The sequence below is a fragment of the Prionailurus viverrinus genome, chromosome B3 (assembly GCF_022837055.1).
Source record: "Prionailurus viverrinus isolate Anna chromosome B3, UM_Priviv_1.0, whole genome shotgun sequence".
Taxonomy (NCBI): domain Eukaryota; kingdom Metazoa; phylum Chordata; class Mammalia; order Carnivora; family Felidae; genus Prionailurus; species Prionailurus viverrinus.
The window spans coordinates 100,281,499-100,309,239 of NC_062566.1; the positions used below are offsets into that span (position 1 = coordinate 100,281,499).

Consider the following 27,741-nt stretch of genomic DNA (forward strand, 5'->3'; position numbering starts at 1 on the left):
AAGTTTCACTAAATTCTTAGAAGCTTCTGGATGGCTTAAAACTATTTTTAGATTATGCTAAAAGTGGAGCCTAATATTACACAAAAGAAGCTTTTAAAATTGCCTAAAAATTGAATTTTTGTTAATAGTAACTTTTGAGCTGAACATTTCTAAGATTCCTTTTAGTTTTAAAGAGTCCTAAGATGTACATCGTAATCTAAGAGATCTTCATTTACTTTTGAGTTTTATTCTCAATGACCTTCTGCACTTGGCATTATTCCACCTCTTTCCTGTAGCCTCTCTGTTATAACAAGTTGCTAACTCGCAAGAATACTTCAGTGAGCTTACTGTCTAATGTAGCATTACTATGACTTTGGTTTAAAAACTCATTTGTATCCATTTTACTTTCCCATCCATTTGTTTTATAAGATCTAATTTGCTTTTTAAAAGTGTGGTGTGGTGGCGAGTCTCAAAGATGAACCCCACAGACCCCACTTCAGAATCCGTGCCCTTGTGTAGACCTCTCTTTTGCAGATGTGATCTGGGCTTGTGACTTGCTTTAACCAATAGGATGTGGTAAGAGTGATGGGGAGCCCATTCCATTCTGAGGCTTTAAGAGGCTGGGCAGGTCTGCTTCCTCCTCTTGGAACGTTTGCCGTGGGGAGTCCTGTGCTCATATAAAAGTAAATTCACTACCCTGATGGAGAGACCACTCAGAGCAACCACATAAAGAGGCTCTAAGACTACATGGGGTAGGGGTGGGGTCCCATTGCTTCACAGCCCTTGTTGAACATCCAGATGAGTCCAGTCCAGCTGCCTTCTGACTTCAGCTACATCAAAGATCCCACAAGAGGCCAGCAGAAGAACCACCTAGCTGAGCCCAGCAAGACACAGAAAAGAGGGACAATCAAATGCCCTAAGTTTTGAGGCAGTTATACAGCATAGTTAACGATACATGACAAACCTGTTGACCGTAAGACTCCAAATGAAGAGATAGTGATTGGTTTCCTCCAAATAATTCATATAACCAACCTGAAGAATTTTTACAGGAAAGCGAACTTACAATGCACACAATGTCTAGGTCAGTGAATAGCATTTTTATTCTCGATCAAAAAACTCGTCAAAAAGTGGGATTCTCTCTGTCCTGGTCCTGACCAGTGCTTGTGGTTTCTTCTCGCTTTTCCTCAACTCATCTGAGTCAGAACTAGAACTGTCCCAGAGAAGCTGTCCCCGGGCCTCTTGTTCACGGAGCCACATTTCCATTTTGCCAATTTTCCGGGGACGACAGTCATTCCTTGCTTGATGTTTCCCCAAATCTTCATTCTGTGAATTTCCTACAGAAAATTTAAAGTTTATTGAATTTTTCCCCCTAACAATGATTTGTTTATTGAGTGCCTAGATTTTTATGAACACATAATAATTTGCTTGATGTTCTTATAAATATATATATTTGGGAGAGCTTGGGTTAGTTAGTTGAGTGTCCAACTCTTGATTTCAGCTCAGGTCATGATTTCATGGTCATGAGCTTGAGCCCCACATCAGGCTCCGTGCTGGTCATGGAGCTTGCTTGGGATTCTCTTTCTCTCTCTCTTTCTCACCACCCCTTCTTGCCCCTTTCTCTGGCTCATGCGCTCTCTCTCAAAAAACTTTTTTTTAATCTTCTGAAAGTCACAAGAATAATATAATACCTTCCTATATGCCCCAACTCATTGATAACGTTTTGTCACAATATTGCTTTCATTTTATACACATGCGTGAACATATGTACACATGTTTTCAGCTGAGCTATTTGAGAATTAGTTGCAATTACATCCCCCCAAATACATCACCACAAATCTCACAGCAAGAGCACTTTTCCTACATAGCTGCAATATAACTATTAGGAAATTACTTAGAAAATTTAACATTGATATATTATTGTTTTCTAATATATGGTCTACATTCTAATATTCATGGTTGTCCCAGTAATGGTCTTTATAATTGCTTCTTGTTTGTGTGTTTGTGTTTTATTTTTTTAGATCCAGGATCCAATCTAGGATTATGTATTGCATTTTATTTTCTTGTCTCTTTAATTCAAGACACTTCCCTTTCTGTTTCTTTTCCTTTTTCTCTGTCTCCTCCCTCCTTCTCTCCTCCTCCTCCTCCTCCTCTCTCTCCCTCATTCTCAGTCTTGATCCTCCCCTTCCTCTTCCTCCATCCCCCCTTCATTGTCTTCTTCTTTTCCCCTAACAGTGGCATTTTAAAGAATCCAGATCAAATGTTTTGTAGAATGGCCCTAAATTTGGATTTGTATATTTCCTTGTGATTAAATTAAGGTTACACGTTTTTGGCAAGAGTATTGCACAGGTGATGTTGCCTTGTGCCATTTATTGAACATCTACTATGTGCCAGGCACATGATATACACTTTCTGACCTTGATAGCCACTCTCACCTCATATTAGAGTCACCTATGGAGTCTTTTAGAAACACAAATGCTTGGGCTGTGCCCCAGACCTATAGAACTAGGGAGCTCAAAGGGTCATGCATTTCATTTCACTTTCTATACTTTTTAGAATATATTTAATTTATTTGGTATGGGATTTTATGTACATACGTACACAGCTTTTTATTTAAGCTCTACCCTTTTAAAGTGCATTTCAGAACAACAGGGGCTTTATTCAAGGAAGGAGGCTTTTAAGTACACCAAAGCAATGGCCACTTCTGAGCTAGGAAAATCATCCTGGGTCAAAACCCAGAATGTCCCCTCCATCTAGTTGAACCAGCCATAACTTTTGGATTTCATCTTAAGGATAATTGTTTATCAAACCTTATGGCATATTTCATTTAAGCCCTTGATAACTGATGTTACAAACTGTTATATGAGAAAATCAAGCATCTCAGTGTGAGGATTTGTCCTTTGTGAGTCATTAGTTTCCTTTCTGCCTCAGTAAGGGACTACCCTGATCCCCCCTTGAATGTTATTATAACTATTGTTTTTGCCTATACATATAGTAGTGACAGAAAACAACAGTTAAATTATGCCTTTGGCCCCAATCTCTCTCCTGGATGCCTCCATTTTTATGTCTCCTGGCAACATGTCAGACTCACCTTCCCTTTCTCTTCCAAACTCACTTTTTCTCCCAGTTACCCTAATCCAGCAAATGGCCCCAGTTTTCCCCCATTGGCTGCCCAGTTCTTCAAGAGAAACCCAAGAATCCTCCTGGCCTTCTTGCTCTCTCCACACACGCACATCTGATTCACCACCAGGTTCTGCCCCTCGTATCTCCTGAATATCTCACATTCAGCTCCTTTTCTCCTGTTACCCTACTTTCCTGGTCCAAGCACCATCTCTCACTTGTATTTCTGCTATGTCCTTATCACTTGTCTCCCCACATCTGCTTGTGCTCTCTTCCCATTCATCCTCCACAGGGTAAACAGAATGATGCTTGAAAATGTAAGCCTGCTTGTGTGGCTCCCCTGACCTTTCAATGCCTTCCTGTGGATCTTAAGCTCAAGTTCAAAGTCCCTATTTGACATGACTTGCAAGATCTTGGTGCTCTGGGCCCTGCCTATGCCTCAGAGCCATCACTGATCACTACCTGAATCTCTCTTCCCAGGCAAAAGCTTTTGCGCGCGCTGTAATCATGAACAGTTCTGAATGTTCCAGCACCTTGGTCCTCACACAGATATGGATTCCTGTCCCCTTTGTCCAGCTACTTCCTGTCTCAGCTGAAATATCAGTTCCTCATGGAAACCTTCTGACTTTCAGGTTGTGAGGTCTCCCGGATGTACTGTCATTGTTTGTTTGTTGTCTGGACTATTGCATAGGCACCAAAGCCAGGAAGCGGGTCTGTGAATAGATGAGTGAACAAGTAAGCCAATCAGAGAATGTTGGGTGGTGAGAAGTACTGGTAACTGGGACCTGGGGAAGATTTCATTCATTGGGGCCAGGGGGTGTAATCATCTCTGCTCTGCAAATGAGCCAAGCACTGCTAGAGGCACCACTGAGACTGGGAGCAGAGATTTTCTGCTGACTAGAGGCAGGAACTTTGGAACAGGAAGAGAATGTTTGTTAATGGTGGGATCTAATGCAATATTAATAATAGCTCAAGTCCCACACCACTCTTGATGTTATGATAATGCAGGCCTAGAGTAGAGTGTGAGGCCAAATTCACATGTTCAATTTTATCCTTGAAAATCTCTTAAATCATTCATAAATTATTATATACATAGTTCTGTGTACATAGCATTAAAGTTTGAGAACTTCTGAGCTGGATTCTTTTTACTTGTTAGATTTTTATAAATCCCTGCTTGATTCTCCGGCGTTGCTGGACTTAACAAAAAAGAAAAGAAAAATACGATGTTTAAAAACCTAAATGGGTTTTGGTTGAGCAGAGCAGAGGAAAAAGTATATCCAACTTCAAAATTAATTTGGGAAGAGAGGAAAGCAACAGAGGTCATTGGGGCGAAAAGGGAGTGATTTTTCCACAGTAAGAGGATTATATAAAGCATCAAAAATATTTGATGGTCGGGTACACAGGTGGCTCAGTCAGTTAAGCATACAACTTTGGCTCAGGTCATGGTCTCATGGTTTGCGAGTTCGAGCCCCGCATCAGGCTCTCTGCTGTCAGCTCAGAGACCACTTCAGATCCCCTGTCTCCCTCTCTCTCTGTCCCTCTCCTGTTTTCATGCACTCTCTCTCTCAAAAATAAATAAACCTTAAAAAAGTTTGATGGTTATGCATTTTATAATATATATATATATATATATATATATATATATATATATATATATATGTCTTAGCAAAATGCATCACCATTATATCAAATCCATAATTTCACAGCTATTTCATTCACAGGCTAAATTTAAAAAACACACCGGGTGCCTCGTTGGCTCAGCTGGCTAAGCATCCGACTTCAGCTTAGGTCATGACCTTGCGGTTCATGGGTTCGAGCCCTGCATCGCATTCTGTGCCAACAGCTCAGAGCCTGGAATCTGCTTCGGATTTCGTGTCTCCCACTCTCCCTGCCCCTCCCCTGCTCGCACTCTGTCTCTCTCTCTCAAAAATAAATTAAAAAAAATAAAACACCCACCCCCAGGATACTTTAAAGAAAAATACTAAGTAGATAATAGAGCAGATGGCCAGATAAGACCAGAATTGAGAAGGTGACAATAATATATTTAAGGTGATACTTCCCCTTAAGCATACAGTTATTTTCACTATGAGACATCAGTTCCATCTTTCTTCAGTTGTCTATATTCTCATGCATGTGTTTGGCACTTTACATTGCATATATGCTTTTACACATATTGGATTAATTTTGAAATAAACCCTATGTGGTAGACAAGACTTTATTCCTATTTTACAGACGTGAAAACTGAGGTGCAAAGAGGTTAAATAATTGCAGTTGAGCAATAATCTCTCTATATATACAGAATAAAGCTATATAGCTATATAAATATAGCCAATATTTATTGAGAGGCTACTGGGTACTGCGTTCTAGAAACAAAAAGAAGCCCCTGTTCCCATGGAGTTTGCATTTAGAAACATATTTTTGGGGCTAAAATAAAGAACTTTGATTTCAAGTTCACTGCCTTTTCTTTATTTTTTTAAAAAAAATGTTTATTTATTTTGAGAGAGAGAGCAGGGGAGGGGCAGAGAGAGAGGGAGAGACAGAATCCCAAGCAGGCTCTATACTGTCAGCAAACAGCCTGACATGGGACTCGATCTCACAAACCATGAGATCATGACCTGAGCCTAAATCAAGAGTCTGATGTTTAACCAACTGAGTCACCCAGGCAGCCCTCAGGTTCACTGCTTTCTCTACCTGCTATACTATATCATGGCTTCTGGAAAGGGCAGGAGCCACATAAACATGGTAAAAGTCATAAAATTGTGCACTCAGAAAGCAGTGTTCACTTTGTGTAAGTTATGAACAAGTGGGCCATCATATGAGTTATAAGTAATTTTTGTATAATAAGTTATATGTAATTATTATATAATTACGGTATATGTAATTCATTATGTAAATATACAATGTATTTAAATTATGTAAATGTAAAATATATATAAAATTTTATTTTTTTTTAAGTTTATTTATTTAGAGAGAGAGAGAGAAAGCACAAGGGTCAGGGCAGAAAGAGAGGAGAGAGGAACAATCTCAAGCAGGCTTCAGCACTGTCAGCACAGAGCCTGATGCGGGGCTCAAACCCACAAACTGTGAGATCATGACCTGAGCCAAAACCAAGAGTTGGATGCTTAACCAACAGAGCCACTGAAGGACCCCTGTACATTTTTATTTTAAACAGGCAGCAGAAAACAAAGGCAGAAATTTATCCTATAAGAGACCTAAAACTCTCATCCCACCTTCCCAAAGAGGGAACATGAAGGGGCAAATACAGCATTAAATGAGAGGAGATGGGTACAGCAGGATCTTAATTACCTGAACTGGACTAGCATTCAGAAAGCTCCTGTAAATCTATGATCTTGACTTTGCTTCCCTTTTAAGAGAAAGCAAATGAAGTGCTTTCAGAAGACAGAGAAAGCAAAGATGCTCCCTGGGAATAAGTAAAAAGGAATCACAGCTCAAGCATGTGCCTAGTATGGTGGTGACATCTGTAGGCTTTGCAGACGGGCAGCCTGCTCTTGAAAGATAAGGTTGAAAAGTGACACTCTTATATTTGTAGGCTTTGCCAAAGTTGTCCTGGACAGAGCTCCAAGTCCCTGGAGTCCCCATGAAGATATATGAGGGGCTGGGGGTGGGTGGAGTGAACTTTCTGGAGGGAGAAAGACCTGGCCTGGAATCCTGGCTCTGTCTAATGAGGCTGAATAGTAACTCCTTCTATACAGGCTGCGTGAGGATTGAGAGCGATAATTCATGTTGCAGGTCGAGGACAGTGTCTGGTTCATGGTAAGCACTCAACAAACCTTGATTAGAACAAAATGAATCCGCTTTAAAAAGCAGCAGAATGCAGAGAACCCCTCTTCTCCACAGTCCTTCCTGGACCCCTCCAGATCTGGGACATCTTCCAAAGATTTTACCAATGTTGGTTTTTCTTGGCTTGCCCTCAAGCCATGACTCTAAGTATCTAACTTTAGCTGAGACACTTTTTTGGATTGTTTGGTCAATGTTTTTTAAATTGTCGCAGTTGTTTATCTATGTGCCTACATAGCATATTTCATTCTGGCACTGGGAGTATAGGTTAAATAGATTCCCCAAGTAGATTTTCAATTATTTAGCCTTTTCTTATTTAATGAACTTATTGATGAAGCATCCTGTTCCTTTGAGCAGGAGCAGTGTCTCTTTCAGCTGGCAACTTTGCATCCGAGAAGCTCAGGACCTCCAGAGACATGGCCAGCATTTCTGTAGATCTCTCAGTGGTCAGTCTTGCTATGTGGAAAATAGTATATATTCAAAGGGTGGGTTTGCCCTGGGGGACTATGGACAGGCAAACTTAACGGGATTCTAATTTGTGGGACAACACAGCACAGAGACTACGAACACGGTTATCTGTTGGAAATCACTGAGTGGTCTGGCCTGGCTGGAAGCAAAGTTGGGCCCAAGAATGGCAGCAGAGAAAGCCAGAAAGGTAGGTAGCAAGAAGATCTTGAAGGCTTAGAGTGCCAGGGTGAAGGGTTAAGTCTTTGTCCTCAGGCCGACGGATTTTTTTTCTTTGTCTTCAGGCTGATGGATTTTCACTGAGGATTTTTTTTTTTTTTAAGCAAGAGAATGATATGGTCAGATGTGCATTTGATAAGATTACTTTGCTATTGGTGTGGCGCTTCTAAAATTTTATTGTGCATGAGAATCACCTTGGAATCTTGATAAGATGCACATCCTGATTCGGTAGGTCCAGAGTGGGGCCTGGGGCTCTGCATTTCTAATAAACTCCCGGGTGATGCAGATGTTGCTGGTCTGTGGCTAATACTTTGATTACCAAGTAAAGCAGCGGGTCTTAAACCTTAGGAGTATCAGAATCACCTAGGGTGGGGTTAAAAACCCAGACTGCTGGCCTCCGCCCCTACATTTTCTGATTCGGTCACTCTGGCTGGGGCCCAACAACTCCCAGGGTGATGCCGGTGCTGGTTGCCTGAGGACCATACAGAGAAGCATTAGGGTAGCAGGGTGAATGGAAGAAGGGGAAGACTTGGGGGAGGAACACAGTCAGGAGGCTGGTGTGACGCATGACCTAAGGGTGGCCTTGGGAATGTGAGAGAGTTAAGAGTTTGGTGCCAGGTGACATCGACAGGACTTTGTGACTGACCAGCTGCTGGGAGTGGGAGCTGAAGGGCTGGAAAGACCCCAGGTCTCTGGCTCGAGTGGCCCAGAGTGTGGAGGGAGGTCTCACCCACTGAGACAGCAGATGCCCCCGGAGCAAGCCTGGGGTGAGCAGTGATGGTGGCTTCAGTTTTAGACATTCTGAATGAGCCTGGGAGGGCTGCAGGGGGAAGAGTGGGGTGGGGGAGGGTGTCTGCATACGGCCACGTGGTCCATTCTCTTTAATCACAAGATGAGGCTCTTTTGCCTTTTCCCTCCCAGGGTTGGAGCAAGGATTGCAAGGATGCCTGTAAAGCACAGTTAGCCTCTAAAGAGAATCATCTTACTTACTGCAGTGCTGAAGCTTCTGTCTTTTCCTCCCAGCCACCCAAAATCACGTGATCGTGTGATCACTACATTCTAGGAAGCACATATCAGCAGAAACCCAAGGCTACTTGCTATATATATACCCACCCCCTCCCTGGAAGTTTATTTGATGAAGCTTTAAAAACACTGGAAAAAAGACTATACTTTCAGGGATCATTTCTATAGTTCGTAAAAACGCTGGAAATATTTTATTTTGCTAAAAAAAAAAAAAAGTCATGACTCACCTGGACTTCTGTTCAAGGTTTCATCTGGCAAAAAGGTTGGAAGGTCCCTGTCATCATTTCTTGGGATGCTTTGAAGGATTTTCTTGGCTTTATGGTCCCTCGGTTTTTGCTTATTAATCCTTGCCTCCCTGTGAAGACTTTTTTTCAACTCTGCTTGGGCCTGAAAATGATCCACTGTAATCGATTAGTGTTCTCCCCCTGAGCTACTGTCACCAGAACAGGTCAACACATCAGTCACTTTGCAAGTTGAGTGCTTAACTGTGGTCCCCTAATCAGAACACACTTTTTTTTCCCTATTAGATGGTATGGAAACTTTCTCTTTGCACAGGACAGGCTCGTTAGGAAAGGGGAGAATATATGCCCACAGTCTCAAAAAGCTATGGTTTGATTTAAGAGGAGCTTTGTAAAAACATTTGTTGGCAGGCAAGTGATGTATTTAGAATTGCAGAACACAGTGACTTTAGGCTTAAACACTCGAGTAAGGAATTTGGAATATGACACTTACAGGAGACATTACTGTAAAAGGGTGTGTTCTAAGAGATCATTCTGGTAAGATAATTCTATGGTGTGAATTATGGAGGGATGCCGAGGTATCAAAATAAAGACCAACTCACCCCCCCTCTATTTTACTAAATCAAGAAAAATGATCTAACCTCATTTTCCTGCTGGAGCCAGAACATCATAGGAGCAATTTATGAAAAAAAAAATATATAGGAAAGGAAGAAAAAACAGACTTGGGGCACAGATATGTCCTTGTGACTGAAAACAGAGAAAAAACTCAACAGTCGGTAGCAGAAGGGATCTTGCTGATTCTTCCCAGCTCCAGTAGTGGAAGCTTCGGTGCCAATGACCAAATTTAAAATGCTAAGTAAAGACTGGGGATGAATGCTAAACTACATTCATGTGCGAGGGCAGTGATTATGTGGAGTAAATGTGCTAAATATGGCACTCTTCTTCTCTCTCCTCATACTTACCTCTTGTCTGTTCCGGTTCATTTCCAACATTCTCATCTTATGTAAATATTGTCTTTTCCCGGGAATGTATCCTGGAGTTGGCATTGTCTTTTCCAGTTCCTGCTGTGAAAGATGCCGCACTCATTACAACTGGGCAATTTGTTATGGGCTCTGCAATCCACAACTTGCAATTCTTTTTGGAACAGAGCGAGATCTTAATCAGTCATCAGTTATAATCCATAGAGATCTCTTATTATGTCAAAGGGGGATCACTGTAGTTCTTCACTGAGTCCTTTCCGGGTGGCCCTCAGTGACTAAAGCTTTGCTCTGTCTAATACAGTTTTTAAGCTTCCTGTAGAGTTTTGCAAATCTGAAATGGAAAGATCTTTCCACATCTCATTTATTCCTATCTCCCCAGAAATGTGTTCTGGTTTGATAAAACTGGCCTCTTTCTTCAAAATGCCTCTTCTGCCGTTGACTAATTGTCTGGACGTGAAATTAGAGGGGAGCCACCAAATGGCTAAGTGGAACGCATTGTTGGCTAAGTTGATCATTTGTGACTTTGGTGATCTCCGTGGTGCATCATAAACCCCAGTGGGATAGTGCAGTTACTGAGGGCAACCAGGGGTGAATACACCCTTGTTCATTCCTTGCTGTGGCCAGGAAAGGGAGGCCAGATGTGCTCTGTGATATCTTTTACGCTGCCCTGTGGACAGTGACTATGTTGGCTGTAGCGAGCCTCACGAGGGGGCCATCTCTACAGTGCTGTCAGCAGCACAAACATGACCTTGAGGGTCTAAAAGCACCTGGGCATCTTTGACCACATCAGCTAGCTGTGCAGCAGTACCTTGCTGGCTTGACAATGAATCAGGAGTGGAAAGGGTTGAAAATCTACTACCTCACAGTTTTCATGTCTACACGAGGGGAGCTGTCTCAGCAGAAAGTGACAAACTTATAGAAGGAAAAGCTCTTTAGAAGACGTTTTCCAAGGGGCACCTGGGTGGCTCAGTCGGTTAAGCGGCTGACTTTGGCTCAGATCATGAGCTCACGGTCCGTGAGTTCGAGCCCCGCGTTGGGCTCTGTGCTGACAGCCTGGAGCCTGTTTCAGATTCTGTGTCTCCCTCTCTCTGACCCTCCCCCATTCATGCTCTGTCTCTCTCTGTCTCAAAAATAAATAAACGTTAAAAAAAAAAAAAAGAAGACATTTTCCAAGGATTTGTTTTTTGGTGAGGTTGTGGTAAATAAGTTAGGGACACCTTGTAGATAGGATTTCCGCCAAAAGACTGAGAATGAAGGGAAAGCTTTAACTTCAGGGGAAGAATAAAAGGAGAGTCATACTAGATTTTTCATAAATGTGAACACTTCTAGAATTAGCAGTGTCCAAGAAAAATTCCTCTCTCTTATCTACATCTTCCTGTTTTCACCAGGAAGTGGAGAAGGGCCCAGAGTTTACCTCACAGACAAGAGTCTTTGCCAGTTGGAGGCAGGCCTGGGAGAGAATGGATAGCTTTGGAAGTCTTGACTCTGAATGACTTAATAGTTTGATTTGTCTTTGAGGTCTTCTTGCAGGGAGTAAATGAAAGGACAGGCTATCCCTGCCCCTCCCCCCCCCCCCCTCCGTTACTCACCCCCTCCAGTTAGCGTTGCGTTTACCTTTGCTCTGTGAGTTGTTCTGGCTTCTTGCTGGCTCAGGAGCCTTTCAGAAGTAATTACTTGTGGCAGGTCAATGGGTTCAAGCTTCTAGAAGTCCAACATTTAGAGTATTCAGCATTCCTCATGCCATGAGATGATGAAACATAAAAGCCAGACATTAAACTATCTTACCACTTTGCAAAAGCAGCACTTATTCCTGAGAGCACACAGGGAAGGCGATTTCAACGGGATTACAGTTGTATCTGTGCAAGAGTTTTCAACTCATCTGGGTTCTTTATTGTCTTTCACCGACGCCAGTGACTTATTGATCTGAGTATTTGTCAGGGAGTTAAAAGACTAAGAATCCTTTTCTGTGTGCATCGAGGGAGCAAGTCCAAAGTTATCAAACAACAAGGGTCTTAGAGTATTAACGATGAAAGAGGCACCAGGAATTTCTTTTATTCATTCCTTAACTGCCCAGCTGAACTCTTTAGTCCTTAGGGAAGTCACCTATTTTTAAGATCTCCAGAGAACCTCCCTCAGCCTCCTCAATAATAATCACTGGTGCTCCTGAGGCACATTTACATGAAAGTGCAATGGGCTTACAAATCTTGGACACTTTTTTTCTTTTTTCTTAGCAGGGGATTGTCTTTATGGGGAAGATCACATTGGAGTTTCAAGGGATCACTAAGTCTGGGAAGCAACTGATGAACCAACGGATCTGCCTTCAACCCTATTTGCCTCGATGACTTAATGCTCTGGAAGTTGGAACATTGGGAAATGACTGAGCAGGCCTAGGAGACAAAAGGTGGGTCTCTCCACACTGACATGCAGGCAGGGACCTGGAAGGCTGTAGAATTTATGTGTTTACTCAGTGAGTACATACTGAACAACTAGTGCGTACCAGGCATGGGGGTGCAATGGTCAACAAAAGCAATATGGTCCCTACGGAGCTCACAATCTATGGGGGGAACAAACACATTTTGCTTGTGTGATTATTCATTGATAATTACAAACTGCGATCTGTACTTTGTAGAAAAGGTCTACAGGGCAGAACCATGACAATATGTAACCAGAGGACTCCACTTTGGAAACGGAAGTTGTTATGAGTTGAATTGTGCCCTCTACCCCAGTTTGTATGTTGAGGTCTTAACCCCCAATATGTCAGAATGTGATGTTATTTGGAAATAGGGTCCTTGCAGATATAATTAGTTAAGATGAGGTCACAGGAGCAGGGTGACCCTTAATCCAACATGTCTGGTGTCCTCATTACAAAAGGAAAATTTGGTTGCACACCCACATGCACACAGGGAGAGCACCTGTGAAGGTAGAGATGGGGATGATACTCCTACAAGCCAAGGAGTGACAAAGATTTCCAGGAAACCACCGGAAGTTAAGAGAGAGGCATGGAACAGATTCTTCCTTTCAGCTCCCAGAAGAAACCAACCCTTAAAACACCTTGATCTTGGACTTCTAGCATCCAGAATTGTGAGATAATACATTTCTATTATTTAAAGCCCCACAGTTTGTTGTACTTTGTTAGAGCAGCCCTAGAAAATTAATACAAGGGGGAGAGGAATAAGGAGGCAGTCCAAGAAAGTTTCCTGAAGATGAATTTTTCAGCAGAAGTTGGACACTTAGGAAATTTTAGGGAACTAAGGTGTTCCAGGTGGGGAGAACAACATAAACAATAACCCTGAGGTAAGAGAGTGTATGATCTGTTAAGGAAATTGCAGGAATTGCTGTTCAGAGTCAGGGAAGAATGGCTCAAATGAGGCTGGAGAGGTAGGCAGGGGCCAAGTTTTGTAGGTCCTGATAGGGCATTCTAAAGATGTTGGTCGTCGTCTTCTTCTTCTTCTTCTTCTTCTTCTTCTTCTTCTTCTTCTTCTTCTTCTTCTTCTTCTTCTTCTTCCCCTCCTCCTCCTCCTCCTCCTTCTTCTTCTTCTTCTTCTTCTTCTTCTTCTTCTTCTTCTTCTTCTTCTTCTTTTTTGGTATTTATAAATGATGTAGATTTTTATCCATTCGGTTGGTGTACTATAAACTTAACTACTTAAATAGCTTTCTTTTTTTTAATATGAAATTTATTGTCAAATTGGTTTCCATATAACACACAGTGCTCATCCCAACAGGTGCCCTCCTCAATGCCCATCATCCACTTTCTCCTCCCTCCTACCCCCCATCAACCCTCAGTTTATTCTCAGTTTTTAAGAGTCTCTTATGGTTCGCTTCCCTCTCTGTAACTTTTTTTTTCCCCTTCCCTTCCCCCATGGTCTTCTGTTAAGTTTCTCAGGATCCACATAAGAGTGAAAACATATGGTATCTGTCTTTCTCTGCCTGGCTTATTTCACTTAGCATAACACTCTCCAGTTCCATCCACGTTGCTACAAAAGGCCACATTTCATTCTTTCTCATTGTCAAGTAGTATTCCATTGTATATAAACCACAACTTCTTTATCCATTCATCAGTTGATGGACATTTAGGCTCTTTCCATAATTTGGCTATTGTTGAAAGTGCTGCTATAAACATTGGGGTACAAGTGCTCCTATGTATCAGCACTCCTATATCCCTCGGGTAAATTCCTAGCAGTGCTATTGCTAGGTCATAGGGTAGATCTATTTTTAATTTTTTGAGGAACCTCCACACTGTTTTCCAGAGTAGCTGCACCAGTTTGCATTCCCACCAACAATGCAAGAGGGTTCCTGTTTCTCCACATCCCCTCCAGCATCTATAGTCTCCTGATTTGTTCATTTTAGCCATTCTGACTGGCGTGAGGTGATATCTGAGTGTGGTTTTGATTTGTATTTCCCTGATGAGGAATGATGTTGAGCATCTTTTCATGTGCCTATTGGCCATCTGGATGTCTTCTTTAGAGAAGTGTCTATTTATTTCTTCTTCCCATTTCTTCACTGGATTATTTGTTTCTCAGGTATGGAGTTTGCTGAGTTCTTTATAGACTTTGGATACTAGCCCTTTGTCCCATATGCCATTTGCAAATATCTTTCCCCATTCCGTCGGTTGCCTTTTAGTTTTGTCGATTGTTTCCTTTGCAGTGCAGAAGCTCTTTATCTTCGTGATGTCCCAATAGTTCATTTTTGCTTTTAATTCCCCTGCCTTTGGAGATGCGTCAAGTAAGATGTTGGTTTTCTTAAGAGCAGTTGGCAGTCATTGACATGTATGAAGCAAAGTAGTGGTGTGATTACATTTGCTTTTTAAAAAATGATCACTCTAGTTGCAGTGTGAAAACTAGAGAAGAGAAGTCACAGATTTGGGGACAGCATTGAAGAGGACCACAGAGATGGGTTGGGGGTTCATGGAGGGAAATCAATGGGCTCCACAAATATTTAAAACTGACCAAACAAGATTTATTCTAGTTGGTGAGGGAGAGAGAAGGGTCCAAATGGCATCCAAAGGGATGGATAGTGTTATCATTCACTGAGATTGGAATCCTAGGGGAAGGCCAGGTGTGAATGGCATATAACAGGAGGATACAAATTCAGTTTGAGGCATACCAGTGTACGTGTTGAGTAGATAATGAGATATACAGGCATTCATATACAGGAACTCAGAGGAGACATCTGTTCTGGAGATGCATGTTCAGGAATCATCCCTGGGTAGAGAATAACTGAAGCCATAGTCATGGAGGAGGGTAAGAGTGAGAAGAGCAGAGCCAAGGACTCAAGACTTGAGGAGCTCTAATACTAACAAGCTGGTAGATGGGGATGAGGTGGCCAAGGACACGGAGAAGAGACGGCTCAAGAGGAAGACGCCACACTGAGGCAAACAGTGTGAGCACTACTCCCACCTTAGTCCAACAATACAGGCAAATGATAATTTATTTTGAAGTTATTTTTCCTTTTAGTCTGATTTGTTGCATTATTAAGAGGTAGACCTGGAAGCCACCTTGGCTTTCAAGGTGATCAGAGTGAAAAAAGAGAAGGGGGAGACAGGGAAATGGATGCTGAGAAGCCAGAACTCATGGGGAGCATGACCTGTACCTCCAGCTACTTCCCTGGAGAACAACTTCCTGGTCTCTGGGCCTGGGCCTGGGCCTGAGCTGTTCTAGGGAAAACATCCTGCATTCCTTTCCGCTGGAGCAACCCAAAGCTCACCGGGCAAGGAAGAAGACAAGGGGAAGGATTTGGAGATGGGGAGGAGAGTCAAAGGGAAAGAACTCATCTTTAGGTTAGACATGTGCCAGGCAATTTGCATTTGTGGTAGGAAGTGGCTCTCTGTTCCACTCTCATCTTAGGTGAGAAAGTAGATTTTTTAATATAGCAACTGCACAAGAATGTAATGAGAAGTGATGAGTACTAGTAAGACAGAGGTTTATCTGGCCCTCTTCTCTGCAGAACATAAAGATGATGGGCAAATGGGACCTGCTGGTGTAAGAAGTAACAGCTGATCAGATCAGAACGTGGGGGAAACAGAGATCAAGGGGAGATATCCATGTACCTGTGGCAAGAAGAATCAGCAAGGGCTGAAGGGGGATTTGGGGCATGAAGGGGAGAGAACAAGGAAGTGTTTGTTCCACTCCCTGGACTTGGTTCAGGTTCCGGTTCTTCCTGGTGATGAGGCCCATGTGCCTTTACAGCTGCCCCTGTGTCTATCACACCCAGGGTCACACCATGTCAGCTCGTTCGATCCTCCTATGAACACTGTGGGTAATTATGATGATTACCCATTATAGAGAGGTTAATAACTTGTCCAACGTTGCCTAGTAAGAAAGTGGCAACTCTAGAATTCAAACTCAGGTCTGTCTAGTTCCAAATCCCCAGCTCCCTCCTCTTCTATGTGTTCCTAAACCTGGTTGATCATCAGAATCTCCTGGAATTAAAAAAAAAAAAATCCTGGACTATTCACTGGGGATTGCTATTTAACAGGTCTGGGAATGAATATATATATATATATATATATATATATATATATATATATATATATAATAAACTTTAATTTTTAGGGCTCATAGCAAAACTGAGTGGAAAGTACAGAGAATTCCCATATACTCCCTATCCCCATATATGTAGAACCTCCTCCATTATCAACATCCCTCACCATCTGTTATGACTAATGAGCCTACATTCACATGTCATTATCATTAAAAGTCCATAGTTTAACTTGGGGGTTCACTCTGGTGTTGTACATTTTATGGGTTTGCACAAATGTATAATGGCATGTGTATCTACCAATGTAGTACCTTATGGAATAGTTTCACCTCCCTAAAAGTCCCCGTTTTGCCCATTCATGCCTCCCTCCCTCTCCCTATCCCCTGGCAACCACTGATCTTTTTATAGCCTCTGTTGTTTTGCCTTTTCTGAAATGTCAATATCCTTGGACTCATACAGTATGCAGCCTTTTCTGATTGGCTTTTTCACTTAGCAACACACATTCAGGTTTTGTCCATGTATTTTCATAGCTTGAGAGCTGATTTCTTTTTAGTGCTGAATAATATTCCATTATATGGCTGTGCCGTGGTTTCTTCATTCATTCATCTACTGAAGGACATCTTGGTTATATCCAAATTTTGGAAATTATGAATAAAGCTACCATAAACCTCCACATGCAGGCTTTTGTGTGGATATAAATTTTCAGTTCATTTGGGTAAATACCAAAGCTCATGATTGCTAGACTGTATGGAAAGAGTATGTTTAGTTTTATAAGAAAGCACCAAACTGACTTCCAAAGTGGCTCTACCATTTTGCGTTCCACCAGCAGCGTGTGAGAGTTCCTGCTGCTCCACATCCTTGCCAACTTTTGGTGTCGTCAGTGGTTTGGATTTTGGTGATTCTAATATGTGTATGGTGATATCTCATGGTTGTTTTAATTTGTATTTTCCTGATGACACATGATGTTGAACATATTTTCATATGCTCACTTGTCTTCTAATTCTCTTGACACTGTCTTTTGTAGAGCAGAACGTTTTTTTTTTTTAATGTTTATTTATTTTTGAGAGAGAACAAGTGGGGGAGGATCCCAGAGACGGGGACAGAGGATCCAAAGTGGGTTCCATGCTGACAGCAGTGAGCCCAATGTGGGGCTTGAACTCACAAACTGAGAGATCATGATCTGAGCTGAAGTCAGATGCTCAACAAACTGAGCCACCCAGGTGTCCCAGAGCAGGTTTTAATTTCAATGAAGTCCAGCTTCTCAACTGTTTCTTTGGAATGTATCTCCAAGGGATTCTGATGATTTTCCAGGTTGGGGTCTAGTGGCTTCCATACTGCCTCAAGTGAATAAAGGGGCTACATCAGAGTAGATCACAAAGGATTTGTGTGTGGAGCATTATTGAAAATGTGAGTCTGAAGAAACCAGCTATTTAAATTTGTTCACCTATTTAAAATAACTTATCCATAAATACTTAGGGCCAGGTTTTTCTTTGGAAGTGTAAATTTATATTCTTCTATTTTCAGACTCATTTTATTTAAACCCATAATTCTGATAAGGGTTAAATAGTAGGTGTCTTTAAGAACCCTCTCTAGGCAATTGCTTTCTTCCTGGCCTTTGGAAAGAAACTAAGAATCACTCTATTCCTCCACAAAGGGCACTAGATGGCAGCAATGAACATTACAAACAGGATCCCTCCGTTAAGTATTTGCACTTGGCCTGAGAAGCTATGCAGAAAATATTGTTGGAAAATTGGCTTCTCTAAAGAAACCAGTCAAATGAAATTGCCCTAGAATTCTGGGGTTCATATCAATGTTCCTTTTCCCTGATTAGGAAGCAAGATGCCTCACTTCATCATCTGAGAGAATACAAGGGAAGGACTTACTGGAGAATTGGAAGGGTAGAATGACACCTTTTTTTTTTTTTTAAGTCTTATGGTATAAAAAAAATGTGTCATCTATCTAAAGGTTTCTGGGTTATTTGGCTTCTCAAATTAAACAAATGGTCAGGAAAATCAAGTGAAATGTCAGCTGAAAGATTCAGAAATGGAGATTAAAAATCAAGCAGAAGTCACTGAGCTTGGTGACGCACTGACCTGAGATGGTTGCTTCTGTGTCCTAACAGGAAGATAAGATGGGCAGGAGCTCAAAGAAATTTCAAAATTTGTTTGGCACAATGACTCAAGAATGTATGCCCTTTAAGGTTCTGGGAAGAAGGTAAAGGTGTCCAGAACAGTCTTGGAGTAAGAGATTATAAACCCAAGGAAGAGTTTCTGGTCAAGGCATTGCAATGAATCCACATTTCAATAACTTTCTTTGTCCCAAACATCTAGCAATGAAAACTAAAACATAAAACCAAAAACAAAAAAAAATGTTGTTGGCCCTTAATACAAGATATATATCTCCATGGGCCAGAAAAAAAAATACATACTTAGAGGAAGCTGATCCATATGGCATTCAGGCCTCCTGATGGCTGTGAGTTATTTCTACAAATTAAAGGGGACCTAAAAATGCCCCATGTAAGATGGTAAACTAGAGCAAAGATCACAGCTTGAAATCAGAGGCTGGGTTATTCTCTACTTTTCTACCTGGTTTAAGAGAGCTGCATCAAAATGTAAGTTGGAAGATTAGTTTTACAAGCGTTGCCAAAAAGTTGAATACGAAGAATATTATCTTCGTATTCATAAAAAGGATGAAATCTTGCCATTTGCTACAACATGGATGGACCTAGAGAGTATAATGTTAAGTGAAATACGTTAGACTGAGAAAGACAAATACCATATGATTTCACTCAGATGTGGAGTCTAAAAAACAAAACAAATGTACCAACAAAAAGCAGAAATAGACTCATAAGTACAGAGAACAAACTGGTGGTTGCCAGAGGGAAAAGGGGGAGGGAATGGGCGAAATGGGTAAAGGGAAGTGGGAGATACAGGCTCCCAGTTATGGAAGGAATAAGTCACAGGAATGAAAGGCACAGCATAGGGAACATCGTCAATAGTGTTATAATAACATTGTATAGTTATTACACAGATGGTAGCTACACTTGGGGCGAACACAGCTTAAGTATAGAGATAGGGAATCACCATGAAACTCACGTTACATTGTGCGTCAACTATACTCAAATAGAAAAAGTGTGTTAGAAGTTGAAGATGAAGAAGCTAAGACTTTATAACAATAAATTTGAAAGCTTCAATGGATAAATTAATGATACTCTGGAAAAATATAAATTAGCAAAACTGAATCAGGAAGAAATAAGATAATTGAAACAACTAAGAAATTAAGTTAGTTGGAAAATTTCTCATTCCCCCAAAAGTCCAGGCGGCTAAAGGTGGTTTCACAGGCCTGTTTCATCAAACTTTTAAGATAATAACCGTGTTACATCAAATATTATAGACAACTGAAGAAAGAAAAAGATAATCAGTGAATTTTACGAAACTACTACAACCCTGGAAGCAAAACTAATAAAAGACAGTATAGGAAATTATAGGACAATTTTTCTTATGAAAATAGACGTGAAAAGCCTAAGCATAGACAATCCTGTCATGTATTTGTATATGTATCTTGTGGCCAAGTAGGATTTATGCCAGGAATATATGCATGGTTCAACATCATAACGTTTGTTAGTGTACTACATTGTATCAGCTGGTTTAAAAAGGAAATTCATATGATTATTTTAATAGATGAAGGGGGAAATATCAATAAAATTTCACACCGAGCCTGAAGAAAAACTCTTACCACACTAGGAATAAAGGGAATGTCAACAATTTAATAAATGGCGTTGTGCCAGATAGCTCCCACTTGGTTCTCTAGGTCCACTTGCCACATTTCTCTCCCCTGTTCTCTGCCTGTGAGTAACCAGTTTCTTCTGCCTTCAGGCTTCCCACTGGGTTTAGCCACTGAGACATCCTGGCAGGAGATCTGAGAGAAGAGAAAACAGTGTATTTCTCCCCCTGGCTTCCTTCCTGCATGGGCATGTTGGGCTGGTTGTGTCCTCCTGTTTCTCTCCAAGCACCTTCCTCTACCTGACTATCTCCTTCCAGGTTCTAGAAGAGTCTCACTCTGAGTCCCTTTGCTCAGAGATGGTTATCCCTCAGCTGCCACTAGTGGTTATTGCAATATCCTTTGTGGTCCCCTTGATCCAAACCTCATAAACAGTTACTTATAAAGAAAATTTCCTTGAATTATTCTAATTTGAGTATGGCATCTGATTCCTTTTGGGACTCTGACCAGCATCTATCAAAACCCTATTGCAAATGTACTTAGTTTTCGAACCATATGTATTAATGTCATAGATAACAGAAGGATGCCCATTATCACTGCTGGTATTCAATATGGGAGGAAAACTCTAGCCAAAGCAAAAGTCAAGAAAACAAAAGAAGGAATAAGAATTGGGAGGAAAGAAAAAAAACTATTCTTATTTATGGAAGATGTCATCTACATAGCAAATCTAAAAGAATCTATAGATAATTAGAATTCATTTCAATAAAGTTGTGGAACACAAAATTCAATCTGCAAAATTCAAAAGCTTTCTTATTCACAAGTAATAATCATTTAGAAAATTAAACGGAGAGGGGCGCCTGGGTGGCTTAGTCAATTGGGCATCTGACTCTTGATTTCAGCTCAGGTCATGATCTCAGGTCATGAGATTGAGCCCTGTGTTGGGCTCCATGTGAGCATGTAGCTGGCTTGAGATTCTCTTTCTCCCCCTCTCTCAGTCCCTCCCCCATCTCTAAAAAAGAAAAGAAAGAAGAAAAGAAAAGAAGAAGAAAGGAAAAGAAAAAAGAAAATGGGGTGGGGGGAAGACCTTATTCATAATAGGAGGGTAAAAACCCCATAGTGTATTTTGATGGTCAGCATGGACTTGCCTTGGCTACAGCCTCCAGTTATTCAAACACTAATCTAGGTGTTGCTGTGAAATTATTTTCGAGATGTGATTAAGATCAATAATCATTTGACTTTAAGTAAGGAAGATTATTTTAGATAATCTGGGTGGGCCTGATTCAGACAGTTGAAATGTCTTAAAAGTAAAGCTGAGGCTCCCCTGAAGAAGAGAAAATTCTACTTGTGGACAGCAGCTTAAGCTCATGTCCTGCATTTGCAGCCTGACCTCCCTGATGGCCTGCCCTGTGGATTTTGGACTTGCCTTGCCAGCCTCCATAATCATATAAGGCAATATAAGCCAATTACCTGCATATATACATATACATACATATATATATATATATATACATATATATGTATATATATATATATATACACACACACACACACATATATCACAAAGAAACATATAATAGAAAATGGGCAAAGAGAAAAGACAAGGAAAGGGAATAAATTGGTGGCAAATCATATAATATTGATAACAAACAATGAAACCGTCTGGGTCAGAACCAGCTTCCTTGTCTCTTCCCGGCAGTCTTAATACTCATCTTTTCCCCTTTGCACTCATTCATTCAACATTTATTCAACTCATATTTATTGAGCACCTATTATGTTCCAGGTACTGTTCTAGACACTTAGATATATTAGTGAAGACAACAGACAAAAATCCCTTCCTCTCTGAAAGACTATATTCTAGCACTGTCAGGGAGGTGATGAAGAAAATACACAACGAACATTAGAGAAGTAAATTTCTTGGCGTGTTAGATGGTACTCTGGGGGAAAAGAAAAGATCATGGCGGATCAGGGGACCCAGGATCGCCAGGGTAAAGATTGCAACTGTCAAGAGGTTATCATGATAAGCCTCTAGGAAGGTAAGATTTAAGCAAATCTTGAGAGATGAGGGAGGGAGTCATCTGAGGAAATCACATTACCTGGGGCTCTGGGGGTGGGGGCAGTTGACCATCTCCACCTTAGGTTGGACTAGAGATGGTTGGAGGAGAAAGTGAATCAGGCCAGGAGGGACAGTGGTGATCAACTTCCAACACAAGATGAGCACGTTGGATTCAGAGTTGCCTGGCAGAGGCTCCCAGAACTTAGCAGCTCCAAGTTGGAGAACTTTAGTTCATGACCTGCTCTTTACTTGAGGAGTAGATGTCTAGGAAGTGGAGAGTGCCAAATGTGCAACTCAAATTATTTAGGATGCAATTAGATTTGGTTTAATAATTAAAAATACTTTTAGAATTTTCTTTGGCAGACATTAGGCTATTAATTAGCATGTCATGGGAACCCAGCATTTATTATTCTCTCAAAAACCCATTTGTGGTGGAGAATGTGCTGAGCCTCATTTGTGAAGATAATTATAGTTGATATCTTTGGGAATGTCTGCCAAGTTCCCAGTGATTTCCCTCTTCTCTGGGAGCTGCTTCCAGAATTTATGGTGGGGGGGGGGTGGGGCTTCTCTGCCTACATTTCTACTGCATAAGCATATCCTCTGGTCATAGCTTATTGGAACAGAACTAGAATCATGAGCAAAGCTGAACCAATAAGATATTTTTCTCCTAGGAATTTCAAATTGGAGCCTAAAGAGCCAGGTGAATCTATTTGACTGGAACTATAAAAATACAAATTCAGGAATTGAAGTTGGTCCATATTTCACCAAGTGATCTTGAGGAGCAAAGAAAGTTGATCTGCAGGAAGAATAAAGAATGCATGAAGGAAAGCTCAGGGGAGACACAGAGAGAGTTGTGCCATTCAGGTTCCAAGGCAAAGCTCTTCCCTGAAGCCCAAGTGCCTCCCAGTTCTTGGGTTCAACAAACACTCCTATATCTTCATAATTCATCACATTGGCAACTAGTCAATTAGACTTACAATACAGGATGTTGCGGGTCTTCAATAGCAGGGAGAAGGCATTTTGATTTTTGTTCCTACCAGGGATAATGGGTCACATTGTCATTCGTTCATCTATGCATTCACCATTCATTCATTCATTCATTCATTCATAAGCTTTTTGGGAGTACATATTAAGTGTTAGAGACTAAAGATATAAGGCTGAACATGACATAGTCTTTGCACTAAAATAATTCATTTTTCTTGATTTTTCATTTTTAAAAAAAAAAATTTTTTTTTCAACGTTTATTTATTTTTGGGACAGAGAGAGACAGAGCATGAACGGGGGAGGGGCAGAGAGAGAGGGAGACACAGAATCGGAAACAGGCTCCAGGCTCTGAGCCATCAGCCCAGAGCCTGACGCGGGGCTCGAACTCACGGACCGCAAGATCGTGACCTGGCTGAAGTCGGACGCTTAACCGACTGCGCCACCCAGGCACCCCTTGATTTTTCATTTTTAAGGGGGTTGGTTAGGATGTGGGGATACCCTCTTTTGTTCTGAAACACCAAAGTTCTCCTTTTTGCGCTTGACTGACTTGAGAATCAAAGCCTAACTTTAGCTGATTTAGGGTTGATAGATCTAAAAAGTACTTTGTGAACTACAAATGGCTACATATACTTTTCACTGGTTATGGTAATATCTTCTACTTGAGTTATTCAGCTCACTGGCTCCATAGGAACATTGTATTAAGCACACCTCTTTGAAAAGTTACATTTGATTAAGGAATAAAAGGTAAAGTTTTTAAATTGTCCAGTTTAGTTAAAGATATGCCCAAAAGTTTTAAAATTATATGTCAATTTGATATAATTATATTTTATTTATCTTTTAAAAAGTTTTGAGGTTTCTAATATTTTAGGAAAAGATGCTCTTTTGGTGAACAAAAGGTATAATCATTTCAAATAATGATTGTGAGCTTCTGGAGAAGACAGGTAAATAAAAACCAATTGAAACAGAAATAATCCCCAGCAAATGAGCTCAAATACCTCTGGGATTTGTCCAGATGTCTGGGTGAATTGTGTATCAGGTGGGATTTGGTTCCAATTCCTTTTTTTCCAAATGTCAGTGATAGATCCTGCTCACAGGAGAGCCCAAACCCTTCTCTTAGCTGATGCTCATTTTCAGGTACCCACTCAGATCTCTTTCCCCGTCTAGGATGAGAGTCCTTAGAATTTCTATTTCTCTAGAGAGAATTCATTAAATATTTATTAAGGTGAATGCATTTAAATCTCTTGCTTTGCTGCCTTGGAATCCAATGTCCTCAATTTCAGCAACCAGTTAACATTTACAACGATAAAAGATTAGGGATAGAAGGTCTGTAGAGATCAACTATGCTGCTGGTTAAGAGCATGGGCTTTGAAGACCTGTTTGATGTCTGAGCTCCACTGTCCTTGGACAAGTTACTTAATTCTCTAAACCACACCTACAAAGCAAAGGTACTAGTTCCTTTCTCATAGAGAGGGTGTGAAGATTAAATGATGGACATTGATCAAGTTGCCCAGAGTGTATCTGACTTGAAGTAGGTGGTAATTAGAATAGTACTAGCTGTTATTATTGTTACTATTGTTTGTTATAACTCATCAAATGCAAAATGCAAAGGTCTTTTGAATCCCATCATGCCTGTGCCTTTGATACTGTATTTCCTTCTTTTGGTGGTGGTCTTAAAAGTGAAATCATTACAAAAGGAAATCCTAAAGAAATATGGTCTTTGCAATTGATGACATTCTCTTTAACAACATTCTCATTAGCTTAGTCATTTTCAATATCCCTTCTTTATGGTTATAGTTAAAAAGGGATGTTACCATTAAATCCCAGAAATTCCTTATGAGATCTTTTAAATGCATCTTACTTGAAGTCTTCGGGGTGGATGCCTTTTAATAATACTTGTTTCTCCGTGTTCCATTGGGATATCAAAATACATGGCCCTGGGCCCTTGAAAGATTAGGAGAGAAATTTAAAAAAAACATTTAAAAATTTACTATTAAATTGGGCTAATCATTAGACTTTGTTAATACATTTTGGCACCTTTTTAGTTATATGTGTCCAACCTACATGTTGAATGTGGAGGTGAAACACATAAAGCAAGCGTCATACATGGATGCAAGTGATAAAATATTAGCCCATATCCAGGATTTAATTTCTGCTTTCCTCATTTCTTCCCTGGATTGATATTTAGAGGAAAATCTGAAAAATCAACAATGTGTTGACTACAAATATTGGTCAAACATAGAATTTGGGCTGGAAAAATAGAAACTTTTTCACTTGTTTTCATTTCATGAAATCTCTACAAAATAAATTTGGGAAATCAGAAAATATATATCCTTAAGAAATGAAAATAAATTCTCCTTTCAGATGAAAGAGATGAATTGTGGATAGATAGATAGATGGATGGATAGGTATTAGATAGAGGGGTAATAAAAAATGGACTATGAGTGTATAATAGGAGTATGCAACGTTTAGCATTGTATGTTTCCAATTAAATAGTCTCTCCAACTAGGGAAAGAAATTCCCACAAGTTGCCCTATAATACAATATATAAATAGTCTTTCCTGATGACACAAAACAGGCTACAGAGTTAAGCCTTGTTAGAAACAGAGCTAGGACTCAAGAGGTCCATTATGGGTTTTATTTTTTAGCTTAATTATCCTGGGGTGTTAGGACTGCTACCATGCCCAATGCTGCATGAATGAAGTTTTGTCTTTTCCTCTTAGAAATCTGGAAGCATTCTAATTTCTAGATTGTTGTGTGGACTATCCTACAACTTCGCTTTGCATGCTAAACAGAAAAATCCTTGCATAATTATGTGTTTCTATCCTTACAACATTTGAATGACCATGTTAAAAACTTCTCCACGTCCTTATTCTCTTTCAAGAGATGCCAGCGTATGGAACAAGACAGAAACAACAGTAATGACGAGAAATAGCATTTTTGGTTAAAAGATGTATTTCTGGCAACAGTTTTTTTTCAGCAGCCTGACTACTCCTTATTTTTATACTATGATTTCAGTGATAACACCTCATTATTTAATTCAATTCATCCCAAATGGCATAGGCTATGTCAGGCAGTTATTCTTACCCTTGGTTTATAGGTGAAGGAAATTGATGCAGTTAATTTGCTCAAAGTCATACAATTTGGTATTTAGTGGAGCTGGGGTTAGGCTATGGATCTTTTGAAATTGGCAATCAGGATGCTTACCATCCCTTTGTTATTTATTTTTAATGTGATTTTGTCATTTCAAAAATAAGAATATTTTCCAGGTGGGACTCTAATGCATTAGACTTAGTTTTCACTATTCAGTTACCAGAATCTTAAAACTCTGGGTAGAAGGTTTGGATAAAAAGGAATTGTTCAATGAAACTAGAGGAAAATTCCCACTCCCATGCTTAGGAAGTTGGAGAACATAAAAATAGGCCATATGCAACCAGTCAAGAGTTGTCAGTTCTACAGAAAATAGCCGTGACAATCAGTCTAGATGAGATGTACCAGATACGGAACAAGAATATCAGGCTTTCTGGCCAAGGTGACCAATAATGGGAACTTATTTGTGTTATCGATCCAGAATATAAATAAAGAAAAAAATTACATCGATATACACATATGTACACATTATATATTTATATTTCTCTTCCCAAGTGAGAATCTCTGTTTAATTATCATTGTGATTTTCATAAAAATGTTACGTGTCTTCTAAAATATCCCAGGATAATTTATAGCCACTTCAGGCTCAGAGCTTCCAATCATAATGGGAAAAATTCTCTTAGTTCTGCAAATGACGGAACTTAGTGCATATTCTGCGTGAAGAATGTGGGCTTGGGGAGGGGATGACTCATCCTCTCATCTGTATTGCAATAAATCAATTCTGTTTGGGGTGGTTTCCAACTTCACATTAGAATGAATTCACTCCGAAAGGGTTGCTTTCAAAACAACAAAGCCTGATGCACTAAATGGGGCTGAAGAGAATGATTTGAATTTAGAATCTAACTGAAACATATGATTGTCATAATTTATCACATCTTATCTATATAATTTTAATCATCTGGCAAAGCTAGGTATAAACATCGAAAGCACTATAAACTAAGCTGAAACAGAATGATTTTTTCCCTTCCAGTGCAGAGTGGTAAGAAGCCCTCTGTGCAGTTTACACACCCGTTCTAATGTACCCAGAATACTTACAATTGAGACACACTCAGCCTCGAGTTGAAAGATGTTCCCTTACGTTTCAGCAATTTAGAAACTTTCTGATATTTTTATAGAAACAGACAGCCAGGCACATCTGTCAATAGCTCTCCTTGGCCCAAATACACAGATTTCATGATGGGTCTTACGTTTACCTGCAGAGTATCTTCCATACCAGGTCTCTCGTAGAGGCGGCAGCTGACCTTCCAGAGCTTTGTTCTGGTCCTGCAGTCCTGTGAACAAATACGAACTCTTTTCTTCCAGATTCTGACTGAATGCAAAGTCCACGGGGCTGGCAGAGGGGAGTTCTTCCTCTTTGTTTTGCAAAGGTGCTACTTTGGTCACTCTAGGGTGAGGCTTAGAGTGGCTCAGGCCCATTTCACGGTAAAGATACTCAAAGAACAACCCCGAGGGAAGTGGTGTGGGGCCTTTAACTCGGCTTGTTTTAATTAAGGTACTTCAGAATTTTACCCCAGCTGCGCAAAGCACTTCATGACATATT

At 40.5% G+C, this 27,741-nt stretch overlaps 1 protein-coding gene across 3 annotated transcripts; it reads right to left on the reverse strand.

The window, feature by feature from the left end:
• Positions 1 to 1,057: 1,057 nt before the first annotated feature.
• On the reverse strand, positions 1,058 to 27,741 carry CCDC198 (coiled-coil domain containing 198). Of its 3 annotated transcripts, XR_007153353.1 has the most exons (7): positions 27,395 to 27,741; positions 24,913 to 24,995; positions 11,435 to 11,521; positions 9,803 to 9,904; positions 8,829 to 8,988; positions 3,630 to 3,809; positions 1,185 to 1,313 (listed from the first exon to the last, which is right to left on the reverse strand). XR_007153353.1 is itself a non-coding variant. In XM_047864479.1 (6 exons), exons 1-6 carry the CDS (start codon positions 27,615 to 27,617, stop codon positions 1,078 to 1,080), a joined length of 888 nt encoding a protein of 295 aa, XP_047720435.1. In that variant the 5' UTR covers positions 27,618 to 27,736; the 3' UTR covers positions 1,058 to 1,077. The 3 variants fall into 3 exon arrangements, 2 of the variants coding, with proteins under 2 accessions (XP_047720435.1, XP_047720434.1); XM_047864479.1 differs by lacking the exon at positions 3,630 to 3,809 and having other exon boundaries at positions 1,058 to 1,313; positions 9,803 to 9,901; positions 27,395 to 27,736; XM_047864478.1 differs by lacking the exon at positions 3,630 to 3,809 and having other exon boundaries at positions 1,058 to 1,313; positions 27,395 to 27,734.